Source organism: Uranotaenia lowii, chromosome 3 (genome assembly GCF_029784155.1).
Source record: "Uranotaenia lowii strain MFRU-FL chromosome 3, ASM2978415v1, whole genome shotgun sequence".
NCBI lineage: Eukaryota > Metazoa > Arthropoda > Insecta > Diptera > Culicidae > Uranotaenia > Uranotaenia lowii.
In genome coordinates, this window is record NC_073693.1 from 213,453,152 (window position 1) to 213,476,581 (window position 23,430).

The 23,430-nt window shown below is 35.1% G+C and overlaps 1 protein-coding gene across 1 annotated transcript; it reads left to right on the plus strand.

The window, feature by feature from the left end:
* The first annotated feature begins 487 nt into the window (after positions 1 to 487).
* On the plus strand, positions 488 to 22,595 carry LOC129751030 (serine/threonine-protein kinase PAK 3). The gene is made up of 2 exons (XM_055746275.1): positions 488 to 3,934; positions 4,062 to 22,595. The coding sequence occupies exon 1, from the start codon at positions 903 to 905 to the stop codon at positions 2,478 to 2,480; it is 1,578 nt and encodes a 525-aa protein (XP_055602250.1). The 5' UTR covers positions 488 to 902; the 3' UTR covers positions 2,481 to 3,934; positions 4,062 to 22,595.
* The last annotated feature ends 835 nt before the right edge of the window (positions 22,596 to 23,430 follow it).

Sequence of the window (23,430 nt, forward strand, 5' to 3'; positions counted from 1 at the left end):
CCTCGAAACCATGGCTACGACAGACCGCCAGCGAACTCTAATGGATAATAGTTATTAAGATCTTTCCTAATAAACCCCTTCTATTCCCAATATTGAATTTTTTAACCATGTTGAGTCGCCGCGACTATTACGGCCCCCTTTTCCTTACTAACAATAATCAAAATTAAATAAATAAATACCTAAATGTAATTGGATACACTCGGCACAGAAAACTTTATGAGTAAAAGGCCTGAAATATACGTTTATATGACTAAAAAAAAAGTTACCTACATAACCTACAACACCAATACCAATGCTGCACCGCATTCGCATTACCTGCACCAAGTTTTACCTTGCCTCTGGCTGTCAAAAACAGTGAAATAAAACATCGCAGCAACGTTGAGCATAAACACAGCATCATGGCCGGTTTGAGTGTTGGTGAAATGTTTGCTGCGAGTGTTGGTTGGCTCAAGTCGTGTGTTTCTGATGATTCGTCATTCATTCGAGCCAGTCCGAGAAGTATGTCTGGAGAATTATCCTTATGTGTCGGGTAAAAAATTATCGCTTTTTCAGTTCGTCCATGATTTTAATTTGCTTTGTAAGTCGATTAAAAGTGATCTCGGATAGTGGTGACGTGTTAAGTAACTATTTTCGATCGTAACCGGTGGCCAGTGCTTTCGAAATCGAGCGGTGAAAGATACGGAAATCTTGTCGGCTGCGCTGTGGAAGAATTTGCTGCGCGAAGAAGAAGAGTGTGTAGCCACTCCTGTTTCATTGTTCTTCTTGGTTGATGGAGGAACTTTTCGTGTAAGATTTGATGGAGAATTTTTATCAAGAGCTTTGAGAAGGTATTGACTTGCGGAACGCAAAAGTGAATAAGCTTAATTGTGAACGTGAAAGTAAAACAATAAATCCCAGTCAAGATGTTCGGTAAGATGTTTGGTAAGAATAAAGGTCCGAAGCAGAATGACCGCAACAAGATTTCCGAGATTGGCCTTCCCACGGACGTGGTGCATGGCATACATGTCAGTAAGAATAAAGTTACTGGAGATTTGGAGGGTCTTCCAAAAGCATGGATTCGCCTTATGGATGCATCTATCACTCACGATGAACAGAGCAAAAACCCGGAAGCAGCCTACCAGGCAGTCAAGTTTTACAACTATTCTATCAAAAAGAAAGAACAGGCCGAACCATTCAAACCGTTCATCACCGAAGATGCAATTAACGAAGAGACGGAGTCAATTGATCAATTCTTAGACTTAAAAAATGCTCACAAATCAGTGGAATCGTTGGATACCAGCGGAGATGAGAACTTTTCAGAAGTATCTCCACCACCACCCCCTCTGCCCAAGAAATCAATGACATTACCACCTAAACCACAAATCATGCCTAAACCTACAAATTATCCACATAGTAAGCTCTATAAGGGCGTTCAAAATTTGAACCTAATGGAAGGGGGCAATAAAGACACAATGATAATTCATAGCAATAATAGCGCACTCGATAGTCATAAGAGTTCCTATGAGTTGGTAAATAAGGTAGATTTGGATGCTGAAAATGAATTGATACTCCGACCTAAGGAGCAGAATGCACGAATTCCAAAATCAGATGACCAGGTGTACAAGGAGCTGAAACGAATTTGCAATCTGAACAATCCTTTAGAACGATATGAAAAAACTGTCGAAGTTGGAAAAGGTGCTTCCGGGGTAGTCTTCATCGCACTTGACATCAATACTAATCATAAAGTCGCAATTAAAACTATTGATATGAAAAGTCAATCGTCCAAAGAATCCATCCTGAATGAAATCAACGTGCTAAAAGATTTCAACCATAGAAACTTAGTCAATTTTCTGGAGGCTTACTATTTGGAGCCTGAGGATCAGCTGTGGGTAATTCTTGAGTACATGGATGGAGGTCCACTGACAGATGTGGTAACTGAAACGGTTATGAAAGATCGGCAAATTGCAGCTGTTTGTCGGGAAGTTCTGCAAGCAATAAGTTTCCTTCACGCGAAAGGAATCATTCATCGTGACATAAAATCGGACAACGTCCTGCTAGGAATGGACGGATCAGTTAAAGTGACTGATTTTGGGTTCTGTGCTAATATCGAGGAGGATGAAAAACGCCAAACGATGGTTGGAACTCCATATTGGATGGCACCAGAGGTAGTTACCCGTAAACAGTACGGGAAGAAAGTCGACATCTGGTCCTTGGGAATCATGGCAATTGAAATGATTGAAGGACAACCGCCGTATTTGAATCAAGCTCCCTTACGTGCTCTATATTTGATTGCTGCAAACGGAAGGCCCGACGTAAGAAGTTGGGACAAACTGTCGGACAATCTGAAGGACTTCCTGGATCGCTGTCTACAGGTCGAGGTCGATCAACGAGCGTCAGCCGATGAACTACTGCAGCACCCATTTTTACAGGATTGCATGGAACTGCGAACGCTGACACCCCTCATCAAGGCAGCTAGGCGACTCTTGAAACGTGAAAATTAAGGTTTTCGTTGTGTGCCCGAATGCATGAGTGAAACTAATGCCAAAATGGCTGTGAAATTTAGTGCCTTACAACTAACGATTGACTTTTTGGTCAGAAAAGCAAAGGAACGCGAAGTCATGTGGAGCGACGAAAAATATGATAAGGTTTCGACATTTTTTCCCCTAACGATAAGAATTGAATTTCAAACGACGAAGCAGGCAAGATTGATTGTGGCAAAGATAAATGATTGAAAGTGTATTTTCGGCGGTAAGGAGAAAAATATTTTATCATTTTTTTTTATCAAAGCTGCAGTAGTGACGAGAAATTGGGCCATGTTTTATGTGTAGTTATAGTACGAACCCTGGGAGCAACTGTCCAAGACTAAGGTGACCTTAAGTTCAAGTGCAACATTCACAATATACGACAATTTGTCCAATAGTGAAACATTCCCACAGATTAGATAATTTCTTGCATTATATATCAATTTAACGTGTCTATTATTTTCCTATTGTATATGCCGTGACATGATCAAATGAAACACATTAAAAAAAACCTGTTTGGCTTAACCAAAACTTTATTGATATACAAATGTCTTGAGATCCAAAAGCCAAAAAAAGAATGGATGACTCATCTACGATTTCCCGTTAAAGTTCCATCGTCAAACGACGAACGTGTTGAGGGCTTATAAATTGTGCCATGTAATAAAAAAAGCAGAGCGACGAAGAATGAAGAATAACGTTGATGCTTTCACTTTTGTTTCGATTAAGTAAATTGCCTTCCAGAAGGGGATCATCTTCTGGTTGCACTGTGAAAATGGCCGGATAGTTGAGCTGTATGCACTCGCTACCGTTTGCGTTCTTTCCGGTAGACAATTTGGTCTGAATGGGGAAGTGTTAGACAACTAAAGTAATCTAGCAATACGGTTAGAATACCGTATAAGTTAATTTTCTGTGAGCAGTTGTGTGTACGTACGCTGCAAAGATGATTCGAAGTTAGCGTGTGCACTTCAACTAATCAAGTCACGATTTATAGCTTTGTGTGGTCTGCTCATGTATAGTCGAGTAGAAGCACACGTTTTCTGTCGATACTCAATCTGTTCGCATTCGAAGACTCCGAGGTGTGCTGTTCGGGCGCTCATTGAAAAGGCAGTTGGTTTTGGGGCCCAGTTGATTTAAAAAGAAACTAATTACATAACCGAAGGTGAAGTAAACTCTCTGATTAATGGCTCCCAAAATATCTGATAATAATTTGAACAGGCGTTGCCAATTTTCAATTATGTTGTCAAAAGCAAACAGAAGATTAGCGCCTGAGTTTGATTAGCGACTCCAGCTGCAGTTGTGAAGTTGAATGATTGAAAATTATGGTGCTGCGCTCTATAATACGATAACATAGACGGATCTGTTAGGCATGTTTTTTGCGATTCAGTTCAAAGCTACATACATGTTGTTAAGTCCAATGTAATCTAGTAATAAAAGTAAGTAAATTTTGTTTTTGCTACTTGGTGACACAACGGATTTTGTTATTAATTCATGTGAAGGTACAGGTAAATTATTGAATCATTCCACTTCCATTAACTTTCAACCTTTATTCCTTTCATGCAGATACTGTGTTTTATGCAATCCGATCGGAAGTGATTAAAATACGGAACTGAATTTCCGAGATTTTTCATAATTAGTTCTGTTCTCACGCAATCATCGACAGTTTGAAAGCCAGCTTGAAGCAGCCTTTGTGTGCTGGAATCAATTCAGATGCAATTCAATGATGAATAATGACCTCAAGGAAAATTATCTCAGATAGAATCTGTCAGCTAGTGAAAAAAAAACAAAGGATAATTATTTTACATGACAGTGTAACAAAAAAGATCACTTATGCATGCTTTCCACATATTTTTTGGAAATTTTCGAGAAACAGTTATGATTGGAAGAAGTGGACTTCCGCTTTAAGTAAACAATCACGTTAAGATGATTTGAAGACTGCAATCGTAGAAAACATCATCATATATCGCGATAAGTTGCGATTATTTTTGAGTATTTTTTTTGTTTCAATTAAAGTCGTTTTACCATCATTATGGCATTCGCAGAATTATATCGACGTTGCAGTTGGCGGACAGTCATTGAAAAACTTATCCGGTACAAGTGTGTTCGATGTTTACTCTTGGAGCTTACTATCGACCAATATTTTTCGATTGGACAAAGTTCTGGTATGTTGAGAAGGTTCTTATCCTTGGGAACAACCTGAATGTTGTTGGCGGCATACCAGGCCATGGCCTTGTTTCATAATGGCAGGATGCCAAATCTGGCCAAAACTGCACAGACCAGTCATTTTTCGTCAGGAAAGGCAGCAAACGCTTTTGAAATCACTCTTTCACGTAAATTTCCGGATTGAACAAAAAATTCGCTTTTCAAGCCACAGGTACTGCCAGCTTTCCAAACGAGATATTTGTTGGCAAACTATGATTGTTTAATATGCTTGAAAATGTCTGCCACCTTTCCCCTTCCGGTTGCTGTATAACATTATTGTCCAGGAAGCTGTCTGAAGTCTACCTTGGCGTGGGTTTCGTCGTCCATTACCACGCAATCAAACTTTGCCAGCAATGTCGTATAAAGCTCTCGAGATCTTGTTTTTGCCGTTAGTTTTTGCTTATCGTTGCGATTTGAGGTAATTTCCTCCGGATAAGTCGATAGTTCGGATCGTTTTTAGCTTCATGCACGATTGTTGACGATATTCCTAACTTATTTGCGACATCACGAACGGAGTGGTTGGAGTTGCGCTTGAAAGTCACGTTTTTGTTCGTCACTACGGCTTCCAGCTTTCGATTTCCTCCAGATTAAAGCTTCCTAGTTGTCGACAAAAGTTCCCCGAACACTTTTATTACTTTTGTAACGGTTGGCATTCGCCACATTCAACGTTTTTCGTATTTCTGCGTGCGTGTACTTTATATTTTCAGGACGCATGAATGAAATTCTAAAGATTTAAAGATTTTATGTCAAAATCCAAATAGAAGCATCATTGTATACACCAACCCCCTGGCAACTTGACAGTTCGGTCGAGTTTCGTGTGTCTGTTTCAAAATCGTAGATGTCGCATGAGTGCCGCTTGTTTACATACTTTTTGAGTCATGAATATGGAAAGTGCATACAATTAAATGTGGTGCGAATCAGGCAAATTCATAACTTTCGAATGAATAAAAAAAAAGTTTTAACCGAAATTGTTAATCTTATTCAATATTCTACCGATTTATATATTGTGTAGGAAGAGTATTTCTATAAAAAGGCAAAAGTTCTGCTATAATGTAATTGTTTTGTCATTTTAAAATTTTCATATGCATCGCAGCTTATGGCAATCACTTAATGATTGATGCTGATGCATTTATTGTGCTTGAGTGTCTTCAACAGTTTCGGTGGATAGTAAACTTGTCCCAAAAATCTGCCGGATATCAGTAATTTATTTAAAGCAGCCCAGAACTTTTATACCGTATGTAGGACACAAATTACCGCTCTACTCGTTTTCTTGGACTAAACTATTGAAAACAGATTCACTGCACATAAAACATAGCTAAAAGTTCCAAATTCAAAACTTTTTTTTAGTTATTGAATCAGTTACAGAAAACATATTTCAATATGCGTCCTTCCGTTATGTAGCTCGATTTTCGATTTGACAGAACCAGAGAACCAGAAAAAACTGGCACACGCGATTTGTATGGGAAACGTCAAGTTGCCAGGGGGTTGGTATACACATACCTACAAAATTAGGGGTGTCAGGTTTTTTATATAAATGATTAGAAAAATTACGGTGAATTTGATCCTAACACCCTTTATCAGAGAGGCTTCCTCGGAAGATTTGCCTCTGAGATTTCAATAGATCAACTTCCGACGCCAGGAAGAAAAGACCATAACGAATAAGTGACGTTCATGCAATTCAGTAATGCTCGTAAACTCTCCAAGAAGTGGTTTTCGAAGGTGTTTGCTCCCAAAATCATTTCTTTTGTAAAAAACGCTAGGTGTCCGATGGAAGCGTCCTAGTATCAGAAACTGTTCAGCCCACTGTAAAGCTGAAGATATCCTAACTGTAGTTGGGTCAATTTCAGCCTCTTTCCTCCTTCAAATACCATGGCATTCCTTCTGCCGATGGATCAGAACATTATTCAGACGACCAAAACTAGTTATCGATAGAAGCTGATGCGAAGTTTTCTGTATCGTTCACGAGAATTTTGCCCCAATGATAAGCATATGAATATTAAAGATGCAATGTATTAGATTGCTGAGGCATGTGATGCAGCACAATGCAGTTCAAGCATCTTCCATTTAAATTTAGGAAGATCGCTTTACAGAACGGTAGACATCCCGCTGGTTGTTATCAGAGGGCGGCTAACATCGATTAAATAAAAAAATTGATGGAACAGATTAACAGATTGCAAGTAGAAGACTTTCAGTTCGACGTGATGCATGATGAAGAAACTGTGAAAAATGTTTTGAATCCCGATAAAGATTCTTCATCTTATGAAGGCGATGATTTTTAATTAAAGCGAATTAAAGCGGAGAGAGGATCCACCTAGCGATATGAAAGAAAAAGATGAGATTATTCCCGATGTTCCTTTACTGCCGTTCCAAGCAAGATTGCCCCATGTGCAAAAACGTTCAGTGGAGAAAAATGCGATTAAAGTTTAAACAATATTTTCAGTTTTTCTTTTAAATTTAGGTTCCACCGACAGTTTAATCGTAGTAAATAGTTCATGTTGATAAATTTACAATGCAATCTGTCAAAAAAGTTACATTTCCTACGACAACCTGGAAGTTATAGTCAAAAATGCTTCGTGTGACGAATTTTCGAAGGTGATAAAAAGTATTAAAAAAACAACTTTTCTTCCTTTAAACGCTCGTATTAAATATGTCTGATTAGCAATCAAGTGAAGTTCGCTAACTATATCTTTGAGTTATCCTATCAAATCAGAGCTGCATCGTTTCTTCTGAAGCATTTGTTCATAATGAGGACATACAATTCAATTTTTTTTTGTTTTATTGCATTCGCGACTTTATCAACGTTGCAGTTGGCGGAAAGTTATTGAAAAACTTTTCCGGTACAACTTTGTTCGATGTTTACTCTTGGGCTCGAACTCACGGACATCGGCTCAGGAAGCAACTGACTTGCCAACTGAGCTATATCATAAGCCCCATACAATTCAATTAAAAACAAAACGCATTAAAGGTTCTTTCCTTCTCTTCCTCCCACTTTTCCCGCGCCATCAACATTGGATAACATTATAGGTTTGACAGTTTAATTCAACTCAATTTATCTCAGAAGACACATTCCACCGTGACGTGAAATCGCTTTTCCGGACTTTTCTGAACTGTTATCGTTCTAGAAGTCAACCAATTTACTTGAAAATGAAAAAAATTGTAGCAAACGGTCGCAAATTGAATTTAATTCAAAATGAATATAATTTGGTCATTTTAAAATTTAAGTTGTTTTTGTTGTGACTAATTACTTTTGTGACGTGAATTCACGCTAGAATTAACCATTTCGGACTTTAGTACATACATCTTTGAATTCCTGTTCTCTCTGTGGAAATAGAATATCGGTGTCTTCGAATGAGTTGTGAAGAAAACAATTACCCACAACTTGATGTACGGAGCTTCTCGATTGAACAACAACGCTGATTTGAAGTTGTGACGTGAATTCACTCAGTTCAAACAGAACAGGGTAGTTGACTGAATTCACGTCACGAAATATAAAGTTATACTGTGGTTATACTGCACCATTCTTTGGAGTCTACAAATTTTATGTACACTTTCAAAAACGATATTTTGTTGTTCCGACTTTTACAGTCATAAATTTTTAGTATCTGCACCTAACTTTTTCCTTATTTCGATTGGCACTTGAATAGCAACATATTGAGGGATCATATGTTAAAATAACTACTGTCTTTATTTTAAGATTCACAAAAAAATTTTTTTTTTTTCAATCTTTTTGTATTTTTATTTGAAAATAATGAACTTATTAAAAAATCAACAAAATTATGCTCGATTTGTCAAAATCCGACCATCTGGAGGGTCAAAACAGCTTTCAGAGCACATTTTCATATAAAATTTAACGAAAAATCAAATGTTGTGACGTGAATTCACTCATTCGCGCTGTTGTAACTCAGCTAGATTCCAATCGATTTCTATGAATTTTAGTGTTTCAGAATCGTCTTATCATTTTTAAAGAAAATCTCATTTTTTTATTTCAAAAAAAGTCAGAGTTTTCTCGTAAAATTAAAAACTTCCCTTTTTTGTGACGTGAATTCACTCATTTGCGATTGTTTTTGTTCGCTTTTCAAACCAACTATTTTGGATATAAACAAATTCTTTTTTCTACAAAATGAAGCCGTGTTTTTTGGCTTCTGAACATACTAAAAATATTTCCGAAAAAAAATCATCCATATATTAAAATTAATGATTTTGTAAAAGTTGTCAAAAACACCACTTTTTTCAACAAAAAAACTGATTTTCAAAATCATCTAACACATGTGTAAAAAAACTTTTTTCTCTTTTTTCCGTTGGTTTTGTGTGATTTGAATTATCAAAATTATAGACAATTTTGAGATTTTTTGATACGCGAACGGATAAAAATCACTTTTGAGCGGTACAAGCGCGTGGAATGTGTCAGAAGCGGTTTTTCAAAAAATTGATTTTTTTCATCTAGATAATGTGACATTCTTGACAACCACCTTGATCAAAATTTAGCGTTTCTATTCGAAAGTTTACACTGGAAGAGGCAGTTTCCAGCAAAAAACTGAAAATGACCCAAAAGTCACATGGGACACTCTTGCGTAGAACGGCAGTTAAGTTGTAGTAAAATTTTCTTCCGAACGAGAAAAAAATTGTTGGTTTTTCATTTAGTTCCAACGTTAACAGAAAAAAAAATTGAAGGGACTTTCGAGACACCGGATAATCGAGTCTAGGTATAATCGGGATCGACCTTTACTTTAAATTATATAAAATGACGAGCACGGAAGGCAAAACCAGTCCCATTTTTTACGGTTTGTGTTTTCTTTAGGAATAGTTTGAATATTCCAATAATTCAGAAAATTTTTATGAAAATTACTTTTTTTTTAAATTTTATTCATTCCCCCCCCCCCCCCTCGGATTTTTCAGAAAGATCTCGGGAGACGGGCTCAGAAAAGAATAATTTTATACTTGTTTCGGCTTAATAACTGATAAATTACTGGTAATTTAAAAAAATATATTTTTACCAAGGATTTTGAACAAATTCTATAAATTGTAACTATTCTTAATGACATTCTGTTGAAATACTGATAACACATGCACACACAATTTTCCATTTTTCCACAGTGCCAAGATTTATGAGCTGATTTCGAAGAATTGAGGAGTGTCAAATCCAAATATGATTTAATTTTTTTTTTATCTGCTATTTGGCTTCAAGGGCAATCTTCTTTAAATAAGTTGAAAAATCATTCTAAAAAAGTATAGTTTGTTAGTTGTTTCTTAAACAGTTTGCAGTCTTGCAAAAAAAAAAAACCAAAAAGTCCTCCTTCAATGAAGCGGTGATTTGGTGATGGTGTGATTTCTTTTCTTTAAAGAATTGTATCTCTGAAACTTTATAATTGTTTTTCAAATTCTACACCCACAGTTCGAAAATTGATTAAAATTCACATTGGCAAAATATGCATTGTCTAAATTTCCTCATAAAAACTGTCTCTTTCATATTTCAGTAGTATGACGATCAAAGTGTTATGGTTTTGTCTCTTGAAATATTACAAGATGTCATTGTTATGGCATCTGTATTCGTGGTCTATTCTTGGGTCTACTTTATACAAGAATTGAACCAAAGAAATTAGATCCGATCCAATGAAAATACTGGCAACTGCACTCGTGTTCCATTAACTGTCAAACGGTTTAGAACTGCGTAAAATCTGGGGGAGGAAGACTGATTAAAAAAAGAAAAAAATCTTACAAACGTCAAATTTCTCTCATCAATCTACCGACCAGTGCGAAGGTTCGAAATTTTACCTTCTTAACCAGTGATTTTAATAAAACTTGTTTGATGCTGAAAAGCACTTGTTTTGCATAAAACAATGATTTAATTAGATTTTGTTTCGCTCTGGCAAATTCTTGCATGATTAAGCCCGGTTTACAGTTCTTGTGAACTCGAACTCGAACGTGAACGTGAACTCACCACAGTGAAAAAATATTCCGCAGTGAAATGTCAAATCGGTCAAATCTTCAAAATTAGTAAGAGGTTTGTTCAACTGCGGGTAGAAATTGGTTTCGATCGGAAAATGACAGATCATTCAACCAATGTTTTGATCGATACTTGTCGAACCAATGCTCAAATTTAAATTCAAATTTCTCAAAAAAACATATTGTTCTTCTTCAAAACATATTCAGCTTTGAGAACGATTGATTTAATCAAATAATCCCAAAGTTTTTATCTTTGAATACAATGAATTTAAATTAAATTTTATGAATTTAAAGTACTCCTAAAAAGTATTTATCGATCAAGGAGTAACGAGCTTTAGCGATTCGTTTCTTTTGAAAAACTTATTGAAAGGACGTTATGAATATAACTTCTACAAGATAGCCATTTTTTGTTCTTGATTAAAAATTGACAAACAAAAATTTCAAAATTACTTTTAATTAGTGAAACAATTGAAAAGGTTTTTATTTAATTAAAATGCATCAGTTATCTTTTGTTTGTTAATTTTTCTGCTTTTCAGTTCTCCTTAAAACACATTATTTTTGAATGATTTCATAAATTTTCATTATTATTTCCATACCTTTTCTGAAACACACATTTGAACAAAGCGGAATCTATTTTTTTTTATTTCAATGGAATTTGGCCATTCGATGATCTTCATTTACATTTATTCGTTGAGAAGCTCTTCCAACATGTACATTTATTCGTCGAGAAACTCTTCCAACAGGTGCAATTAAATGATGCCCAAGCGGGTTTTAAAGTTAAAAAAAAAAAATCGTATGCGTTTCATTTCAAACTCGTAGTATTTTAAGCCTTTAATTGCCTTCAAATGTGCTTACAAATTAAAAAAAACTAATTTTTTATGAAGCAAAAATTTTTCCGTCATCGGTGAAATTTTTTTCAGAATGCACATTGCCATTCGGACGTGAAAATGAACGCGGAATTTATATTCACCACTCTTGTTCGTTTTCCGTTTTCACGTTCGCTCAGTGCGTTTACACTTCGAGCGGAATGTCAGTGAACGCGGAAAAAATATTCCGCAGTGAAAATCGGGGGAATTGAAATAAAATTAAGATTAAAGGGCTTCGAACAAGGAAATCAGTTCAAAAATAATCGTTCAACCATTCCGCATCTATTCCACCTAGTTTCGCAGCCATGAAATGCAGCATAGTCGAGTTTTTGAAGAATATAAGTTTTTTCATTTTCACGTTCGAAAGAACTGTAAATGCACCTTTAGGCGTATTGAGTCGCTCAAATTTCGCCAAAGTTTTGAAGCTGATAAATAAAAATGGTTTGATTAATAGTTGTTCTAAAAATAGCTAAATCTAAATTTAGCAGCTAAACAACTGAGTTACATGACTCGCTACACGAATCTGATCATCTAAAGTTAAAATTTGAACGATTACAAATCTTTTCAACAATTGCTGGCTTTTTGCCGAACAGTAAAAAAACGATACAGAAAACGATACAGCAAATTTCAGTCTTCCTCCCCCAGCGTAAAATTGGATCCAAATCTCATCAGTTTTGGATCAATCCTCATACAAGCTCTAAAAAAAGTTGAGTTGAAACTGGTATAATGGATCACCAATCCCGAGCAGACTTTTATGGCAAAATTATAGCAAATTTTGCTATCACGCCTTGAGAGCCAAACTTGCTCTCATTTTGCTTGACATAAGGTGGTACACAGCAAAAATGAGAGCACAAATTTCCATACATGGTTAGCAAAGTGATGCCTAATTTTGCTAAAACTGAGAGTTCAATTACACCTCGAATTCTGAGAGCTTGGAAAGCATAATCATGCCAATTTTAGGCATCAAATAAATTTCTTTTATAGCAAAATTTGGCATCAATATGCTTTTAAACTCAAACTTTTGAAAAACGACGTAGTAAGTTCACGTATGAAAATTTGGTTCTCATTTTTTGCTGTGTATCACCCTACCCAATCAAAATGAGCGAAAATTTGATGATTAAGGCGTGATAGCAAAAAATTTCTGATAGCATTTTACCGTAAAAGTATGTTCGGGATGGGACTCCCCAGACAGTAAACGTTTGAAATTATACTAATCATCTAAGAACCTTTGTACAGACATCGCGTGCAAATATAGGTACACGAAAGTAAACAATGCTTGAATTGTCTTCACAAAGGCGCTTCTATAGTAAACCCGAGCAGACTTTTATGGCAAAATTATTCCTAAGGGATGAAAATCCCGAAAAAAAATAACTGAAATCACCTGTATTGGGATAAATAATCCCCCCTGAAAAAAAACGCCTGTATTTATGCAATCATAAGGAAATACTATAGCTATAATATGAGGTACATATTTAAACCTTTTAAAAATCGCCTTTACTTATGCAGCGTGTATAACGTTTATCATGTCGGTTATTTTTTTTTACTAATGTTTGGTTTTAATTTTATAAGCAACTTTTATACACAGCAAGAAAAATTCGTGTAATTTTAGATTGAAAACGATGCACGAAAACGGAACACCGTTTATGATCTAAAATTACATCATCTTTACATCGAGGCGTGTAAATTTAGACCAAAAACGATGCACGAAAAGAGAACAGCATATTGTCGTGTAAAAATACACAGCGATGTAAAATTTTAGATTTTTTTTCGGAATATTAGAAATTTTTATGAAATATTAGGATATTATGAATCGTTTGAGTAGAAAAATACACTATAGTTTACTGTTATTAAACATTTATTTTAAAAAACAAACATTGAAGAAAAAAAGAACACCCACCATCAAGAGGACCGCCAGGCTGGGGCACTGTTGAAAATAAAGATGTTAATTCTGCTGATATTCTAATCTGTCAGCCGCAGTGGGGGGCCAAAGGGAATCCCGTTCCGGACTGTCAGAGTCCGGATCCATACGTCATCCATATGTCATTACGTCACTGGTCGGGTCAGGATGGATTTTGCTTGCAAATGTCCCGAATTGTTCAGGCAAATTCCTCTCCTGGGAATGAAATTCCGGATCCCTGCCCCTTCAAAATCTGCCGTCGCTGTAATCGAGAAACAAATAATGATTTTCAATAACATCATTCGTTTGTTTTCAACTTAAAAATCTACCACTTTTACCAGAGAGCTTCGTCTTAGAATGAAGACACTCGGTTCCCGAAAAATGACTCGACTGACAAATGGCACAAACAACAGTTTCAGTCAATATTAAATCAAACAGATATAATTTTACACTGCTTGTGATATAAATTTCATTGGTCGCTTTATTTTTACATCATGGAATGTAAAATTATACCATAACAATTTATTTTTATTCGCTTTTTGTGAAAAGACTAAAATTACATAAAAATGAGTGGAAAATTACATCTTTTTATGATTATACTTGTGAAAAAATAGATCACTCGTGTTTTAGATTTCGTATACTTTTAGAAATTTTTTGCTGTGTAGAAGTTCACCAAGTTTGATCTGACCTAGAGTGAAGTTCGCTTTCGCTGATCATAGTTGAAAATAAAACAAATAAAAAGAAATTTTAATTATGTGCAATTCCATGTAAACCCGAATAGGATTGCACCGTGAAAACACCATGAATTCCATATTCACAAACCATAAATTGTATGGTTTACACCATGATTATAATCGTCCACGATACCGTGAATACACATTGGAATTCATAGTTTACGACCGTACATTTCATCGTTTTGCCGAAAATAACCATGAAAAAGGGGTATTGTTATGCAGCGTGACCATGAAAAAAATGGCGATTTTCCATACATTGAGAAGCCCAAAAATATGAAGTTCATTGTTGTAGCATCTTCCAATTTTTCATAGTAAAATCATGAAAATCCGATGATTTTCATTGTTAAACCGCTGTAATAAAAATTTTTGCTTATGGTGGGTTTTTTGTACTCGGTTTTTTTCTGTCATCATTTTTTCATGTTTGTTTTAGCAAAAAAAAAAACAATAAATTTCTTGACATTTATTATTTATTCTAATAATCCTGACACATTACTTACAATTAATTATTCACTGGACTGCTTTGAGGCTCGCATCCCGTCATCCATTGGCTACCGGAACCTGTGCCATCCGCAGAGTGTTTGTTGCTAGAATATAAAATATTATTAATGATTGTCTCCTGTTAACTTTAACTTTAACTTACCGTTGCGCCAATCTCCGAACACTTTGAATAAACATATTAAAAAAACCTTCTAAAACATATAAAAAAACTTTCGAAAACCCTTCTCCCGACCGAGAATGATTGCGGAGAGAAAAAAAACGTCCCACGAGCTGCGGCTGTCAAAAAATCGCCCTACACGAAAAACTTGGAATTGTGAACTCTTGAAAAATTTACGCTCGCCGGATGTTGTTTTTACCATGAAGTTCATGGTCACATTGAAATTCAATGGAAAAAGAATGTGATACCATGGTTCTGTTCTATTCGGGAATACTTAAAAAAAAAATATTTTAATTCATGATTCTGGAAAATTCTGATCTTATTAACAGATTTACTTCTGTAAACACATTCAGGTTTTCTCTTATCAAAATTTAAGAACTTAATTTTAAACTATCTAGATTTTAAATAAAAATTTAGATTTCCAAGGAAAAAAAGTAGATTGGGATTTAAGATAATGATTCAGCCAGATTTCATTTCTCTTAATTAATATAGTTTCAATATATCTCGTGTTAGGTCCGCAATGTGTCAATTACTATTCCAGAGAAATGAAAAGTAAAAACTGTTCAAAGCGATAAAGGGCAATACAAGAGTTATGAATGCAGTGTAATTACTTTTGTTGAACTTAATGCATGAAACATGAAATTTTGCATATGCAAAGTTAAAGATCTTTGTGCGTACACCACTATTGCTTTTGAATCAAAAACGGTGCCTTTGGTTCATGTTTCCTCCTCTTCGATTGACAAATTCAACAAATATATTTGGACGTAATGAGTCGTTTAGTCCTATTTTTTACTCATAATTGTTCCTTTAGAACACACTCTATTTGAATGCTGTTTTAAAGAACTGTAGATATGAATATAAAAATGTTTAAAAATAGAATGAAATTATTTGCGTTGATTCCATCAATTATGTCAAAGCAAAGCAAAGCAGACAGAGTATAAAATGTCTATAGGTTTGCTTATGTGAAGATGAGATAATAAAAATTGAAGATAACTCACCGGTTTCTAAAATAAAATTGTCCAACATGTCTCGATTCCTTTGAGCAGTTTCGTTCACTAAATAAGATTGAGGTCATCATTAGACGGCTGGTATTATAGTGAGGTTGATTAGTTGGGTCGCTTTTTGCATATTCGGGTTCTGCGTAAATAGAATACCTTAGCTGGTATAACTAACTTGATCCAGAACCTTTCCAGTATCGTTCAAAGCTCCTCGAAACAACTGGATGGCATCCTACGTCTTTCCTAATGTTCCGTTCAAATCGATTACTAAGGATATCTTCTCGGCACTAATTTTAGCAGATTGTTCGTCATCGGGTAGGAAAAGATTTTGAACTTTAAATGAACCCATTTTCCTGGTTCAGTTGAGATGGATAGATATTGGCTAACTTTAGGTTTTCTGGAACCGGTACTGGAAATACAAATGTAAATGTTAACTTCTACGGCGATAATTTTACTCATCGTACTAAAATACTCATGACAATCAGGAAAAGAACAGCCTTTCCTGTTTTTTTCTTCTTGCTGCTTCTGTAACAAGTATTACCATGTTTGCTTCGTTTGATTATGTTACGCTGCCTCATTAGTGGTAGGAAAACCACCAGCATTCTAATCCGGCACGATCGAAAATGTCTTAAACCACCTGCAAGCAAATGCGCAAACAGTAAATTTGATCACCAGTTAGATTTCCAAAAGGATCCTAATATTGTTTAACGCTAATTTCATCTTCTTACCTCAAATGCGATGAGATCCAGGCTGTTAAAAGTAACCGATCTGCATCATCGGTATCAGGAGCCAAATAAACAAAATTTAAAAAAAACTTATAGTGGCTGGCGGGTTCCTCCAGCTCCACCGCGGAATAGAATCCAAACACTCCACCTGAAGGTGTATTTATGAACAAAATACGATGGCCGAGGAAATAACTCAAATCACACAGATACCCGAGGAAATCACTCAAAACTATCGGAGAATAAAAGGATCCCGACCCGGAATAACGTCGGTCGATTTGTTTTAATCTTTTCACCAAACAGAACAGCTGTTTTGATACAACTACACGCTTGCGAAAAAACAGTCAAAAACGGACTAAAATTTAAAAGATTGCAAAACATTAAAACATTTATTTAATGAATAATGATTCTGAATATAACGTTATCACAAAGCAAAAAAAAATAGTAGGTTGAATATAATTGACAATAACCATTTCGTTCGATTCGACGTTATACACGTAGAAACTTCTTTTTTACGATTTGAAATACTGACCAGATAACTTAAAGATTTTAGAAATTTCATGCAATAATAAAAAAATAAAATCTAATTACAATGCAAATCAATGTTTTAATTAAGTTTGTGATCCCTTGATAAAAAGAAACAATATTATATTAACAAAATGTTCTTGTCTAGGGGCCGTTCAGATACCACGTGGACAGAAAAATGCGACCCCCTCCTCTCCCTCCGTAGACAAGCGTGGCAATTTTGCGAACCCTTACCCCCTTCCTTGGGTGTCCACGTGGGCAGATTTGAATTGTTTTTCTCTCTAAATCTAATTTGATAGAAAGAAAACAATTATTTTTGGTTTTCTTTTTATTGAAATGGCTGATTTAAAAAAAACGAATAAGCATTTCTGATATAAAATAATTTAAAAATAATTGATTTCTAAATTACCATATTTATCACTGATTACTTTAACTTAAACTGGAAAGCTTTGCAATTTTAAGATTTTGATGTAAACATCTTTATATTTATTCACCTTTATAAAATATTTTGGAAGTAAGTATGTCAACGTGGTGGACATGACCCAAACCCCTACCTCCCTCTCCGTGGACATTTCCATTCACACCCCCCGCCTCTCCAAGTTGCCCACGCGGTGTGTACACGGCCCCCTACTTGGAGAGGACTACACTAAATCAGGGCACTCACTGCGTAACTTCAGTTTCCAAAATAATGACGTTTTTTTTTACAATGACTGAAAAATCAACACTAAAAAATGTGATCACTTTTCCTGTAACGAACAAATTTACTGTTTGTTTTCAGTTCGATTTAATTTTTAACTTCTAATTAATTCTTATTTTCCCTTACAAAAAATTGGAAACCAAATCATGCTATCATCTTGATCTCACTTTTCTGTTCCATCATAATAAATAAATCTTAAAAATGCCTTGTCTTGTTATCTTGGAAAAAAAACAAAACCAAAAAGTGCTTTCATTTTGGTCTCAATGACTCTTTCAGGTATTGGTTAGGCATCATCTTTCGACATATTGATGCTTCAATGAAACCTAATTTTGCCATCGGAAAAAATGCGATACTAAATTGTGCTATCTTTTTGCCATTGATAGCTCATTTTGGTGACTGTTTGCTATCAATTCAGGCATCAAAGTCTGCTCGGGATGCGGTTGCTTGGGTCGGAATTTGGGTCTAAACCGGCTGTTTGGACCACGGATACAGGTGCTCTTAGGTACTATCAATAATATTTTATTTACAGCCAGTTTACAGTTTCGATAATACCTACATGTTCTTAGTCGATGCTGCTAACAATTTTATGAAAAGTCCGCATTGATTAGATAAATTACTCTACATTATATTTAAATCATCGGAAATAGATCATAAAAAATTTGTTCCTTTGTTTTAGTATGATTGTAAAATAATCACAAAACCAAAAAAAAAATGGCACCATTCAAGTTGAAGTTTTTACCTACTATTTAACTATGTAAGGTGTATATTCGAAAAAATGCCCCCCTTTTTTGTGAATAACTTTTAAATGCATGGATGGAAATTGATGAAATTTTCAGCGAAGTTATTTGGTACCGTAATGTTTACATGTGCAAATTTTTGTGATGTTTTGTCAAATGGTTTTTCAAATAGCGTCCAATGAAAAGTTTTTTGACTTTAATTTTTGGGCAGCACGTGCGTCATCTATAATGCATGTCGAATTTAGACGATTGTCCTTCTTCGGCACAAAAACAATATACTATATACTTTGTATGGAGCATACTTCGGCACAAAAACAACATAATTTCCACAGATCGTTAGCCTCCTCGAGTACCTACTAGACATTAAATTTTTCAATTTTTTCTCCCTGTTTATCCCCGGGAAACACAGGCGGGAATTGTTAACGAAATATTTCTGGTTGTAATCCTGCCAGGTGACCGCTAAAGAGTTCGTTTTGCTGTCCATTACGAAATTTTTCAAAATATCTCCCTACAAGCAGTCCAAATATTTTGCTCATGATTTGACCACCGTAATTTGTTTATTTACCGGTGGGTAGCTTATCTACTTTGTAAAAATGAAGTCAGGCTTATGTATGAGTCAGCTAGACGAACCCGTTGACTTTTGCCTTTTTAACAAATTTGACTTTTTTATCACTTCAGTTATTGATATTTTCGGATTGAGCTTGAAAAAACCTCTCACATTCCTCTCATTCATGGAATCAATCATCTTCACTTTTATTCAAACTTAAGCTCACTATTGGATCATCTAAGACTTAAGATTTCTTAAACGATTTACCATGTGAATTTTAGTCGATTAGCTTATTTTCATCAATTATGGGTCTCCCACTGGAACTTTCCTGGATTTTTCTCGATTCAGCTAAAATAATTTTGTCAATGAACTTCAGAATTGCACGCTATCTCAAAAACAGTTGATAGATTGTCACCAAATTTTGTACACGTAAACATTACATTACTAGGTAGCTTCATCAATTTCCATCCATGCATTCAAAAGTTATTCACAGAACAAAGTGTTGCATTTTTTCGAATACACATCTTAGTAATAAATCGGTATAAAAATAGGGATAATTTATGCTAACGATTGTATACTGTTTACCGGAATTCCGTTTAGCGGAAGTACCATTTACTGGAAAACCATATGTCCGATTTAGTTTAATATCTATAAACATGGGTTGTACTCCTTTCCCCGAAAACAGTTCCCCAGAATGAAAAAACCCAAAATTTCAATCGCCAGAAAGAACTATTTCTCTTTTTTCCCCAGGGGAACCATTCCCTAGAAAAAAATTCGACAGAGGGATCATTTCCCAGAAAATTTAAAATATTTCTCCATACTGGAACTGAACTGTAAACTGGAACTAGCTGAAAATTTTTACCATTCTTTTTTTCGAAATAATCCAACTGCTTAAATCCATAACTTTTTTAGGGCCAAGGGTTTAAAAGAAATACATATATCTCCTTACCGAAAAACTTAGTACTGATGTACGTTTCAAAAAGATGAATGATATAATGAATGCGTTATTTTTACAATCCCTTTAGTGGAATTTCATCCTTATTCGATATGGAAGCGGATGACGATTGATGCATACACTAGCAACCGAAAAATCCATATTCAATTAAATGCATGCCTTCAAAGTTCCATATTGGCTGAATAAAGGTTTTCAGGATAAATTATTTTCCGATAGCCTTGAGTCTGGAGTGCATTATATTCACAATCGAGCATAGAAAATTGAGAAGGAAATTATTATTTTGGGTAAACAAAAAAGTTAATGGAATAGAGTTCCCAGGTAAAATAAAACGCAATTTTTATGAAACGATCCTAAGTATGAAATTGTCCTAAAAGTTCTTAGAAGGACCTGATCGAAAATTTATTCGCGCGAACTTGTCCCCCTAACATTTAATGCGCCTCTATTTATTTACACGGTGTTCTGTCCTACGATACCATAATCTGATGAACAACATTCCTCCAATTCACTACCTAAAGGCCCTAAATTGGCTTTTTATATTAATGGGACCACCGAAATAAGATCCGTTCTAGTGATAAATGGCTTTTCGGGTTTAAACCGGTCGTTTTGTCCAAGGACCTTAACCTTGTTAAGAAAAACCAGTCGAAATTTTCCAAAATTAAATCGTCAGGAACGATTTATTTTATAGCAACAAAAAAACTTATCATCCAGTTGAAGTCTCCGAGGGGCGAAATCAGCACCAGAACGCTTCTTCATTCATGCATTCACATATGTATGTTCGGTAAGACGAGGAAAACGTCAGACGCTAAGGTGTCACTTAATTGTGGATAATGTTTAAATTAGTTTGACCTTTATATCATCGCTGTACTAGCTCGAGATGGGAGTTACATGCCCGGACGTTATGTACTTTGGCAGATATTTTGCTATTTACAGGCGACGAAAGACTACTCATTGTTTTGAGGCATGGAATTGGAATTTACGTTAGGGTGGTTCAATTTACTTTTGTATAATCAAAACCCAAATCACTCTCGATGGAACGAAAACAAACAACATTCGAGATGCGCCCTACTATTTAGCGATGTAGTACGAACAGACTGCATTAATCGATATCGGCTCGGCTTGGCTTGGACGTTACTAAATCATCGTCGTTTGCGTAATCTACATGAAAGCAATCGTTATCGCCCGGTTGGAATCAACAGCTCATCATTTATATAAAACAAAAATATAACGAACTGCGCGAGCCTCAAACAAGGTGCGATTCGAGCTGTTTCATTCAGCTTTTTTGTACGTTTGAAGGTACGAATGAACAATTCCAAACAAAATGTTCAACAAGCTCAGGTTAGCTAAGGTGTGTAAACAAAAACCTAATCAATGAAAGTGAGTCATTGATTTTGGTTCTGAGATACATTCATACAAGTGAGGAAAACTCTAAATGTTTAAAACACTTAGAATTTGATCTTCAAGCTATTCCCGTATTTGTCTACTGATAATAAAATTATGACTATGTGGGTTGCTCAGTACAGCAGTGAGCAGAGATAGTATTACCGTTGACTTTTCCATTTTGGGTCAACATACTACAATAATTTTTTAAAATTTATTTTGTGGAATATTAATTTTAGAGCAAAAGCATTCCTATACAAAAACCTTCAATACTTTGATGTTTTCATTTGTCATGTCACGGATTATACGATTAAACGTTTTGTCCCTTGCAACGAATTTCATGTCCAGAAAACCCCGCTCAAAAATTTGCGAAAATGCGCTCAAAATTAAACACACAACTAAAACTTGCCTACTCTAAGACACAAATGTTCTAAGAACAAGCGTTCTGACCTTGTAGTTTTTGACAATTTACAAATCGAGCCAGAATGGAATAGGCTTAAGACAACACAATTGAAACAGCACAATCAACCACTGACTGAATCATATTGACAAAGTGAACACACACGAACTGGTTTTGATACGCAGCATTTTTAGGGATCGTAGAGCAAACTATTTCTATAGAAAAATACCATATCAAAAATCACTTTATATAAACAAGCAACAAATAATCACAAACTATCTAAACGTCTTTTATAAAACGATAATGTACGATTGCAATTTTTTTAAACTGTTGAAAGATAATCATTCAAAAAAGAAGATCAGGGAGCTAGAAAATATAAATGAATGGAAAAACTACCGTTTTTAGACTTCATTATATCCTTAAGATCAATTCAGAATCGAGCGAATATGATTTGAAATCAAAGCTAACTTAAACTATGAGTAGAAGTTTTTATCGCAAACCATAATTTGACTCAGTGTAAATATAGCAATAACATACGGATTATCAACATTCTTGACAGTGAATTAGAACAGAGTATAAGAAGAAAGGCATACCCGCTGTTGGACGATATGGTTTGAATTTTACTTTTTTGTGTTTGCTAAGTTAGATAAGTGCAAATATGTTATTTTATCAGCTTTGAAGTATTGCCTTGCTTAAACCTGTAAAGAAAAAAAAAGGAAGAGAGACACACCAACAAACACATTCGGTATAAAAAGTTACAATTATGTAGACTTATTGTTTCGTATTTTTGTATCGTGTACGATTTAGGAACGAATGTTATAATAATAATCAACTCAAGTCAACTTGTAAAATCGTATGTTTAATTTTAAAACTATCCGAAGTCCTTTAAAACAAAAAAAAAACACGTATTGAAGTTTTGGAGAACTGATTTCTGTGTTTATCGATTGGATAAATGGGTGGAAACAATTCAAAGATTCAAATACTCAATTTGGGTTCCGCAGGGGCAAACCCAAGCAATCAAAAGTCCCATAAAACAGGTACAAAAAAACTTACTCAGTCCCATCATTGGTATGAAGTGCGTTCTATGCAGCTTAAAATTTAAGTTGATACTTTAAAGTTCCAAAACAAGTCTTAATGATCTTTTATTCAACTTTCAGCGGTCTTTTAATTCAGCTTCCAAAAAATCGTAAAATGAGCAAAAAATCTCTCTCTATCTCAATTGCACCTTTGGCATCGGTTCATAAAGCTTAGTTCTTTTGGAAATGGGACACTTTCTTTTGCTAATAGCTCATTTCCTAGTAATCGAGCATCCAAAGTTTTGACAGCATTTCGCTACCTATGAAAAATACTATCGATGTAATAGAAAAAATAATTTTTCACAGTTTCCTTCAGAATCCTACATCATTAAATTGATAGCTAACAAAAACGTTGATTATTCAAAAAATATCTGTGCGTGAATGGTGGATAAGTGTGTAAACACTGTCAAAAATGTCCACAAAGTTCAAATCATGCTTTGGAGTAAATCAGATGATCGGTAACTACGGTTAAGGGTTAAGGGCGGAAGTTAAGTATAATACCAGCATTCATAGTTTTGAATAAGCGAAAAACTTAGTGTAGATCGCTGAAATGTTAAAAAAAAATTCTCCGATAAGCTAATAGTGCCCTTTACGTGGCTTG